At 39.8% G+C, this 11210-nt stretch overlaps 2 protein-coding genes across 2 annotated transcripts in view; both read right to left on the reverse strand.

Moving 5' to 3' along the window:
- Positions 1 to 11210, reverse strand: part of LOC124266963 — a 36584-nt gene that overhangs the window by 17721 nt on the left and 7653 nt on the right. The window contains exons 2-9 of the mRNA XM_046701816.1: positions 10883 to 11026; positions 7611 to 8987; positions 6881 to 7018; positions 6122 to 6262; positions 5308 to 5390; positions 3652 to 3735; positions 2299 to 2386; positions 1652 to 1728 (exon numbers count right to left, since the gene is read on the reverse strand). Of these exons, the coding sequence (XP_046557772.1) occupies positions 1652 to 1728; positions 2299 to 2386; positions 3652 to 3735; positions 5308 to 5390; positions 6122 to 6262; positions 6881 to 7018; positions 7611 to 8987; positions 10883 to 11026 (2132 nt within the window). The remainder of the gene's footprint in view (positions 1 to 1651; positions 1729 to 2298; positions 2387 to 3651; positions 3736 to 5307; positions 5391 to 6121; positions 6263 to 6880; positions 7019 to 7610; positions 8988 to 10882; positions 11027 to 11210) is intronic.
- Positions 335 to 4223, reverse strand: LOC124266938 (receptor-type tyrosine-protein phosphatase alpha-like). The gene is made up of 5 exons (XM_046701790.1): positions 3768 to 4223; positions 2299 to 2386; positions 1652 to 1728; positions 523 to 559; positions 335 to 432 (listed from the first exon to the last, which is right to left on the reverse strand). Exons 1-5 carry the CDS (start codon positions 3834 to 3836, stop codon positions 362 to 364), a joined length of 342 nt encoding a protein of 113 aa, XP_046557746.1. The 5' UTR covers positions 3837 to 4223; the 3' UTR covers positions 335 to 361.

Consider the following 11210-nt stretch of genomic DNA (forward strand, 5'->3'; position numbering starts at 1 on the left):
ATCATCATCATCATCATCATCATCATCATCATCATCATCATCATCATCACCATCACTACCACCTCTAACATTCATTTCTTCAATAACCAAACGATCGTGCATTCAGTGTAGGTTGAAGTTGCTCTTAGATTAGGCGTTCAGATTTACTTGTACTCTTTAATGGCAGGTACAAAATTAACACATCCTGGTTTAAAAGCTTAATATACTTTAAGTACGTCAATGAAGGGGCAATATTTTATCATCCACCTTCCCAAGATATTTGAAAATACAGAAATATTATATACTTTAAGAGTAAATAGAGTGCCTTACTTAATTCCACCTTCCTTTTGAAATACAGTATTGTTCAAATAGCATGCCTTACTCAATTTTGCATGCTGGTACGAAGTTGGAAAATCATCAACCAGAAATCACCGACGGTTCTATTCATAGGACCTAAAAAGTAAATATTTCAGTAAATACACAGTTTGTCATACGCACATAATTATCGTAAACAAATTTGATATTTAATAATTTGATAATTACCTTGAGATGCAACAAACTTGTTTGGAGCGTCAACGCCCTGTAAGACAACCACGGACATATAAAGTTTTTGAAAGGCATTTAGAAGTTAGACGAACATGAATACATGACACGTTTTATGGATAACGACTTCTTTCTTATTCTTTACACGACGTTTCAGAGCTAATTCTTGCTTCTTCATCTCCTCCGGAGACCCAGGTTATGTTTCCCACATGGGTAAAATATATATATGACAAGTGTACTGATGAAGGAGCAAGAATTAGCTCTGAAACGTCGTATAAAGAATAAAAAGGTTGTTATGCATAAAACGTGTCATGTATACACGAACATATAGTGAGTGAGTATGGTTTTACGCCGCATTTAGCAATATTCCAGCAATATCACCCCACCGCCCTTCCACGAACGTATAGTTGATGGAGTAAAGTAATAGAACCTGAGCTGTACACTGCGTCCATCGTACCCAAATACGTTGATACGTTACGATACATTTACACAGAGTTCTAGAATGTACTACAACCCTTTTGGCATCTCCCCTTACGCAGAGAACAGTATGAAAAGATGTGGTACTTTGTGATTAGGTATTTAAGGGGAGTTAACTCTTGCCTCTCACCTCACACTACTACTATGTGTGTGATAATCACCCTGTAAGGCCTATTTTGCAAGTTGGATTACATGCTAAAAGGCGACTAACGGGATCGGGTGGTCAGGAACGCTGACTTGCTCGACACATGTCACGTATCCCAGTTGCGTAGATCGATGCTCATACTGTTGATCACTGGATTGTCTGGTCCAGACTCGATTATTTACAGACCGTCGCCATAGCTGGAATATTGCTGGAGTGCGGCGTTAAACAACCAACCAACCAACCAACCAACCAAACAACGAACCCTGTATTGATGTGTGAACTTTACTTAGTTAATTTTAGAATACAATTGTTAATAACATCATATTTCTATGTTGTTTGCTGGTCTTTTACGAGCTAATTCCCAGTTAACTTTATAGTTTCAACTTGGGAATCAACACTAAACAGTGTTTATTTGCTATTTATCTTTTGTCGAGTGAATGTGTACAAAACACTGGCTTCGGAAAATGCTCTTGTACATCGTGTGTGCTACGTGCTCTCTACACTCACACTAACAAAACTAGCGTTGATATAATCTGAGGGAGAGTGGTCTTCGTTCAGCTCAAGAACTACACGCGTCTGGTCGTCTGAAAATAATGACATAAAAATGATAATAAGTAATAGTAATAATGTAGGTGCATTATAAATGGCCATTATTATGCTGTTTTGCTTGTTTTGTTTTCGGGGTTTTTTTCCATCTTAATCTGTAAAACATAATAATGGACATTTATACTGCACCTGTATCAACGCACTTGTGCATGCTCGATGCAATACAGTACAATCAGGGGAGAATATAAATAAATATACATGGTGGGTTCGAAGATTCATGAAAGAATATCTCGGCAGAGAATGTAAGAGGCATACGGGCTATGTGCATTTTTAAAGTCATAACATGGATGACAGCATGTCTAGCCGTGTGTGTCCCACATTAATACAATCAAATATATAGTGTATAGTTGATACACAGTTATCACCCTTGCATACAAGGAAGCTTTCCACTGAAACTGGGTCAGTAACTTTCAACATAATTAAATTTTATATTCAGTTAATAAAACTTGAAATGCGCCCCTCAACTAATCCATATAATCACCGTGTAATCCCGGACGGAGATCATGGCCACTTTATACGACACCTCTCACGACACCTCGAGTACTTACATGCAAACACGTCGTTGTAAATGTTCTTTAGTCTGTTCTCCTTCTCCATAGCAGCATAGCAATCATGTAATAAACCCGACGGCAATTTCTAAAAGAACAATTCAGTTGAACCACTTTATTCTGAATCTTAATGCTTGGGGTGAGTATGAACTGATGAGATGATGAGAAAACCAATGGAATGATTTAATCACCTGACCATTCCTGAACAAATCCATTACCTGATACACCTGAAAGTCGCCTTTTACGACAAGTTTAATTTGTAGCTCAAACTGGGTCTTGTCTAGATAACACAATCACGCAAGCGCCTAAGCACGCACTGTCTTGTCTAGATAACACACACGCAAGCGCGCACGCACGCACGCACACACACACACACGCAAGCGCGCGATCGTGTCTGTATCTACGGTCACCACGTTTAGTGACAATTGCCACATGGATCAAGGCGTGATGTGAATCCACATGGCATTAATCCCAAATACAAAAACCCCATCTTATATGAAGAAATATGGGTTATCACGCTTATGTGTTTTGGGAAAGTAAATTTATCATCCAAAACTGTGTTCCACAGGAGATATCGCTTGTGTGAGATCAAACGATATCTCCTAGGAGATATCGTTGTGACAGTAGATTTTGTACAATGCCCTGACAATGCTATGGCGTCATGTACTTGATGACGTCACAATACTACGACATCGATGCACTGCAAGTCTAATGGCAGTACCATGTTCAGAGATGTACATTTTTCATTGAAAATTAATAAAGAGTGATTTTGGATGATAAATAGAATCTCACCCTCGTGTCTTCTGATATCAAATATATCAACACTCGTTGATAAAAGTAAAAATATCCTCGGCAAGCCTCGGATATTTGTAACTTTATCAACTCGTGTTGATATAATATCAGAAGACACTTGGGTGAGATTCTCTATATCCGATTCAAGGGAAGATACTCTTACATATAACATAGTCTATAAGACGTGACGTTTGTTTATAGTCTGCAATAACGTTACGAGTATGACAGGTACATAAAGCGACAAAATGAATCAAGGCAACACATATCTGCAGCTGTTTTAAATCGATTATAAGGTCGTAGTCGTAGAGGTCCTCAAACATAGTTCACTTGTGTCCTCGGTTAATGGGTTCGCAATGTCTATCCTCAAAGTGAACTAAATTTGTAAAATACTCAGCCATGTCCCAGTCAGAGACTGAATTTTAGTATCCTAGACTATTGGTTTGATAAACATATCAATTATCCCTGTAGTGCCTCCTTATTCCAGATGGTTAATTCTGACTCGGTCTCCGGTTAAGAAGCGGGACGCCATGTTTGCTTGCAAAGTCTGAAAGTAGTCCCTACTTGACCTTTCATATTTGCATCTTTATCTGCATATGAACCCAAACGAATACCGTTTTTATCCGTTGGCTTCACCAGCTGAGAAACCTACACAATACATGATATTGACTTTTACTCACGTTGAACTGTTTCTGAAAACCGCCATGCTTTCTAAGCTGCTTGACATGGTACAGGAGAGTACTTGTCATCACCCTGGTTACCAAAGGAACGTTGTAGTATTCCCTGTCCGTGGTCTCATCTCCATCTCTGTGTGTGATTCCATCATGGTGTTCTGTTCTGTCATGTTCACCTCGTGCTGGTATCCAGGGAGAAACTATAGGAAGAAGGAGACTGACCTGAACACTACCACCATGATGGTTTCATATATTATGAACAATGGCGGCAGCAGATATCCTATGAAGACTTTCAAACCTAAAGACAACATTTTCATAATTGTTTTCAAGGTATTCAATTTCTATCTTTAAGTTTATCAATCTGTTTTCACAATTATATGAATTGTATTAAAACAAGAAAGAAGCTGAACTGGAAAGAGATATTATCAATATCTAATTCAATATTTGAAGCTGTGCACGCGTATATACAACCTTCTTGATAATCAGAAATGGTACCCGCACTAGGGTAACCAGATATCATCTCGTATCCGTCTTCATCCCTCTCAGAAGCTGTGACAAACCGTCTCAATGTCCCTTTCATTTTTCTTTAACGTAGAACACAAAATAGATCATGCATTATTACCATCGCAAAAATACGTCCATTTGTTATGAATACACAATGCTATTTAGAAAGTGGTCAAAGCACACAAAGTCAGCCGCCTAACTCGCTCAGCCACCGTGACTTAAACTTTGTGTGCTGGCGATTTGGTGCCTGACTCTAAGGGGGTGGGTTCGAATCCAGGATAGGACTCAACCCTAAACAGTACTAGAATTCGTACTTTACTAGGAAAGTGTAATCCCAAGTATGATATATGTTACACGTCCATTTGTTGTAACACTGTAAGTATGTCGCCATTAGAAAGCATATAACCATATAAATTTCAAACAATTCTGAACAATGTTAGAATATACTTTTCTTTCACCAATGTTCCTGTGTTTTCAGGGTTTTCATATGCAAACCCATGGTGTGTGTGTGTGTGTGGGGTGGTGGGGGTGGGGCTGGGGTGGTGGGGTTAGTGATTAAAGCGTTCTCTCGTCACGCTGATTACCCGGGTTCGATTCCCCACATGAGTACAATCTGTGAAGCCCATTTCTGGTGTCCCCCGATATTGCAGGAATATTGCTAAAAGTGGCGTAAGTCCATACTCAATCACTCATGTGAACACTTGACGTCACAAATATCATCTTCACTATTGGATAGTGATTCAAGAACACAGACTTTCCATAGTCAGAGTCGTACAATAGACTTTCATTTGTGAAAAAATGCCTTTGCTTCATGAGTTAACAATGCCGTACAGTATTCACCATCAATATATACATGTAATATCACAGAACCAATTCATTTAGTCATTACTGACAATTTCAAGTGTTGACAGACCTCAGCTTTTTCAGACTCAGAAAAACTGCCAATAATTCCAATCTTACAGTGGACATTGTTATTTTGAAGTCCTCAAAAGATACTTCACCTTTTGTAGACTAAGAAAGCTATAACGAGGAGGACTGCTACCAGCAAGATGGCCACAACGGCCAGGATGATGGTCAGGGCATCTGGTCCAGCACTTTTTGGACCAGGTGATGGAGCGATTATCACTGAAACAGATGAAACTGAATTTTACCAACATGTTCGATAACAGTGATTAAAATAATACTTCTAGAAATGTTTACTTACTACAACTGAGTTAATTATGTTTGTGGGGACAAAGCATGTTGGCAGAGAAAATCTTATATTTACAGTTAATGCATGCATGGGTTCTTTACATACTATAAATCATTCATTGATATTAAAGTTATTGCTATGTTTACCATATTCAGTCCTAATCATGGTATCATGATGTTAATACTCACTGAAAATCTCCAAACAATTTCATCTTAGGGACACTTTCACCGTTTTCCACACAATACAGCGTTACAACTTTGTGAAATACAAATCCTAAGGACACGAAGGCTTTCGAATCTTGAGAGAGTGAGTGAGTGAGTGAGTGAGTGAGTTTAGTTTTACGCCGAACTCAGCAATATTTCAGCTATATGGCGGCGGTCTGTAAATAATCGAGTCTGGACCAGTGATCAACAGCATGAGTATCGATCTGCGGAATGGGAACCGATGACATGTGTCAACCAAGCCAGCGAGCCTGACCACCCGATCCCGTTAGTCGCATCTTACGACAAGCATGGGTTACTGAAGGTTCATACTAACCCGGACCTTCACGGGTGCATCTTGAGTGAGGGTCCAATGCTTTACATGCTAAAACACTGTTAGCAATTAAATATGTCCTGTTAAGTGAACATTAATATCGATCAGACAAATGTAAATGAATACCCACTTCTGTCAGAGCAGAAGCTGCCTCCATAACCATCCGCACATCCCATAGAACAGTTGCCATGGATACTGTCACAGGATGGATTGCCTCTACAATAACCACATGTCCCACTGCAGTTGTAGCCATAGCGACCATACGGACATGCTAGAAACAGATGAGACTGAGTAACAGAGGAGCAATGCTGATTATGATGTTGATCATCATCACAACAACAACAGCAACAGCATCATCAACAACAATCGGCTATATTTCAGTTTCCAGGATATATTACGCCACTTTGATAAAGTATGTTCTTGGAAAGCTTCTTCCGGTTTCTTGCTAAACTATCTGTTTTCCCACTGAACCACCAGGGCGGTGATGAAACGGTGTTCAATCTAACATGTTAGACATCAGCTTTTATGAATGCTGTACTTGATCTTTCTTGCCTGTTGTCATGAAATTTGTGTTATAAAATTGTACCGATTCAGCATTAGGCATCCCAAAGTTTTCTTATTCGTCATGGTATTTCTTGCTTTTATAAGGTTATAAAGTTAGTTAGACCATATCACACATTACTCCATGCAAAATAGAGACCATAAACACACTTGAATGAAGATGTTAATGCCAGAGGGCTTGTCCCCAACCTCAAAGTTTTACATTTTCAACCATAACTGAAGGGTGAGTGGTTTGACAATGATATTACACTTGAAATCCTAAAACGATCTTTGGACAAAAACAACAGTTACAAACTATATTTGCAAACAAAGTGTATGTTATAATTACCTGTGTCACATGTGCCACCCATGAAGCCCTTCTCACAACCTTGCACACACAGCCCTGAGCTCTGGTCACAGTCTCCTTCATAACATCCATCTGAGCAGGTTTTGGTGCAGTGGGATCCATACCAGCCTTTCAGACAGCCTAAATTACAGGAACCATCAACCTGAATACACTGTCTGTCATTTGATTCTCTACAATTTAAACTACAGTTCCGGTCACAGAAGTTCCCATGTCTACCTTTCTGACACCCATAGTTGCATCTTCCTGAGTTCTGCTCACAGATATGACCATTACATGTTTTACTGCAGTTTCGGTAACATAGGTCACCATAATGTCCAGCTGTGCACCCATCTAGACATCTGCCAGTATTCTGGTCACAATACACATAGTTGTCTATACCTTCACGTGGTTTACAGTCTGTGGGACACTTGTCATCACACTTGGAACCACGGAATCCTGGTAGACATCCTTCCACACAAACTCCTGATTTTTGCTTGCAGTTCCCCTCTGCACAGTTTGGACATTCTCTCCGACATCTGTCACCAAACCAGCTTGGTTTGCACTCAGTGCAGGTGGTTTCGGTACATGACTTGCAATTAGTTGGACATGCAGTTTTGCATTTCGGACCTTTCCAGCCATCCACACATCCATTTGTACAGGTTCCATCTTTGTCGTTACAAGTCTGATCTCTACAGGTATTACTACAATTCTGATCACAACTGCTCCCATATACTGGTGTCACTACAGCCATTGAGGCAAGCTCCATCTCTGAAGTTACAGAACTGATCCCCGGAGTCAAATGCCTTGCACCTGTACCCACAGGACGACTGACACTGGGGGCCATAAAAACCAACTTGACATGATGTACACAATCCTGTGTCCTTCTGACAGCCATGTTCACACTTAGCTGGACAGATCTTTCTGCAATCATCGCCATGGAAACTCTCCTCGCACACAATACAGGAATCATCTGTGCAGTTATAGCAGTGATCTGGGCATTGCTTCTGACAGTAAGATCCCTTCTTCCCATCAACACACCCATCAGTACATTCAGGAGATCCAGTTGAGTCCATCACACAATGACTGTTGCTGCAGTTAGAACTACATTCCTTGGTGCAGTTAGTTCCATACCATGTGTCCTCGCAGTCACTGCAGAGTCCAGATGTCTGGTCACATACACTGTCCCTACAATGTGTATTACAGAGCTTGTCACACTTAGCACCATGATATCCTGGTTTACAGCCTCTTTCACAGTGTCCTGATGCTTGTTCACAGGAACCGTTAAAACAGTTGGCGCAAGATTTGGTACACTTGTCCCCATACCAGCCTAGCTTGCAACCGTCTTTACAACTCCCTTTTCTCTCACAGCCATTCAGACAGTTGTTGCAGGACTTACTACAAAACCGTCCATACCATCCAACAGAACAGGCCCTACATTTACCACTACCTCTGTAGCAGGAACCCTCACAGTTAGGGCTACAGGCAGTGGTGCAGTCTTCTCCATGTTTTCCTGACACACAGTTGCTACAATAGCCAGTCTGATTACATCGTTTCTTGTCACAAAACTCACTACAGCTATCAGTGCATGTGTTCCCATAGAAGCCACTTGTACATCCAGCTTGACAGACACCAGAACTGGTACAATTTTTCTTTCTACACTTTGTGCACTGTTGGTCACACTTGGGGCCATACCATGTACTTTTACAACCAGACAGACATGTCTTGTCATCGGTACAGCTATGAAGATAGCAGTTCTCACAGATTATTTCTTTAACATCACATTTATCACCCACCCACATAGGTTCACATCCATCAAGACATTCTCCACTATCTATGTCACAAGTTTTGTCCATACAATGTTCTGAGCATCTCTTGAGGCATTTCCTACCATAGAGTCCATCTTTACACGCCTCACACTGTCCAGACCAGCGATTGCACATGACACAGTTACTGTTGGGGCATCTCTGGCTACAGTTGAAGCCATAGTTACCATCTAGACAGGTCTGTGGACACTCAGTGGGCTTCTTGTCCTCACACTGGCCATTGTTGTCACAGCGAGATACACAGGGCTTACACTCTGGACCATAGTAGCCATCACCACACGCTGTGTCTGGGGACGCACAAGATATATAAATGTAACTTGACAATTCACATATAGCATCCACAAATAAAATAATCTAACACTACCTGCAGCACAATCAGCTTTTATATGCAGGGAGACCCATTTATGATCTGCTTGATTGGTATTTTAGAAGTTGATGAATAATAAGAAAGGTATGACAACATTTTATTATATTATGATGCTGAAATAATAAAGATCTTGTCATTCATAAAATGTCATACCTTTCCTATTAGACCCCTTTACTTTCATGGATTATTCATCCTTACTCAGAATATAACAATAAACGATAATTCTTGCCTCTTGCTCCACTTCATACTATAACCATGATCTGTAACTAGTTCAAACAAAGATTTTTGCTCAATTCACTACTGGTTTGTGCACATTCAGGAAACACTTCTCACTCCAATGCCTTAACAGTGGGAGCACATTTCAATAACAGGATGTGAGTTTTGTAATCTAGCTTAATGACGGGGATGCCTTGATGCCTTGGATGATTGGCCCATAGGTGTCCCCCCAATGAAATCACAGAGACAAATAGTTCTGCTGAGGGCACATACATATACTGGACAAAATAAGTTAGGGATATTGGTATTTTTATGATTTATATTTTATCAGTGTGTCAATGAATAAATCATTATTCAGAATTTCAAAAGTACATATATCCCTAATTATTTTTGTCTAGTATAGATATGTGTGGACATATAACATATCCATAAATGATGTAGCCAAGTACAACAAAACCATCTGCTTTCAATATTCATTCCAGGACATTGATTTTTTGCTGAGAAACACCCCAAACATATACAGTATATAATATTAGGAATAGATCTATCGCTGAAAAGTTAGAACCTCTGACATTATTGCAGGGCAAATGTAAAAGTAACAACACCTACATAATCGTGATTCATGGCTATTGTGGCAGTAAATGTATGAATACAAAGTAACTGGAACACAACAGGAATACATACACATGAAGGTATTACCAGAATATAGATAGGAATGTAAATTACTGCCCCTGTATGATGAGAACAGAATATCACCATGGTTACAATGGTGACATTGGTAACATAACAGCTATGTCAGGTTGAAAGTTTGCAGGTAACATTTTGTGTGTGTGTGTGTGTGTGTGTGTGTGTGTGTGTGTGTGTGTGTGTGTGTGTGTCGTTCTCTAGGTCTATGGGTGTACCAAAAATGTGTTTTGCAAATACAAGATGTAGCATTTTCTTACATTTTGTGACAATGCGAGCTGAAGTCTTTGACACTGGATGGCACTGTTTGTACACCAAGATCTGATTTTCTATGACTCTAGTAAAAGTGATCTCCCAGTATAGTTTAGCTGCCACACTTTTGAATATGAAAAATGACAAAAATCGCTTCTGTGCTCACAACATTTCAATCGATCACTTATGAATGAATTTGTGTGTAAATTAAATGATACAAAACCTAATGAAACATATATGTTTCACCAACACATGTAATATTCGGGATTACACTTTCACAGTAGTGTATAGATTCTAGTACTTTTGTTGAGTTGAGTACCATCTGGGATTCAAGCCCACACCCTTAGAGCAAGGCATCTAATAGCGAGCACACAAAGTCAGCCATCTAACCCACTCAGCCAGCGCGGCTTCATGTTGCCATATAGCATGTGTTACACTTCACCACTTTCTATTTGACATTGTGTATTCATGTCAAAGTATATTGAATTTTTATCACTTGAAAAACGTATTACTGTATACTCCTGTGCTGGTAATGATCTATATAGACATAAAGCCATAATATTTCTGATGATGGATGATCGACTGCACACAGTCTTGTTTTCATTGTGATAGTGAACATTTTCCCAGAAAGGTGTTAATGGTAAGTAACCAGGGCTGACTTACCTGACTCGCAGATCTTGCAAGTCTTCTTACAGTGGATGTATGCATTGCTTGATGCACTGAGAGGGTAGCTGCAGATTGTCCTTGCGTTGTCTCCACAATAACTCACCCAGTTAGCTGTATCCTCACATGGACTGACAGCCAATACTGAAACAGCAGTCATAGTAACAGAAACCTATTAGAGATAGGCAGGCATCTATGTAAGACTGCTTGATGTTGATGTAATATAGTTACTTGAACAGGGTCCGCGAGTTTCATTTACTGCACAGTAGCATGTATCAATGATGCGATTTGACGAAACAGCAAAATGTTTGGGCTGAAATATGGAAAC

The sequence above is a fragment of the Haliotis rubra genome, unplaced genomic scaffold (assembly GCF_003918875.1).
Source record: "Haliotis rubra isolate DU_JTF1 unplaced genomic scaffold, ASM391887v1 Scf129, whole genome shotgun sequence".
NCBI classification, from domain to species: domain Eukaryota; kingdom Metazoa; phylum Mollusca; class Gastropoda; order Lepetellida; family Haliotidae; genus Haliotis; species Haliotis rubra.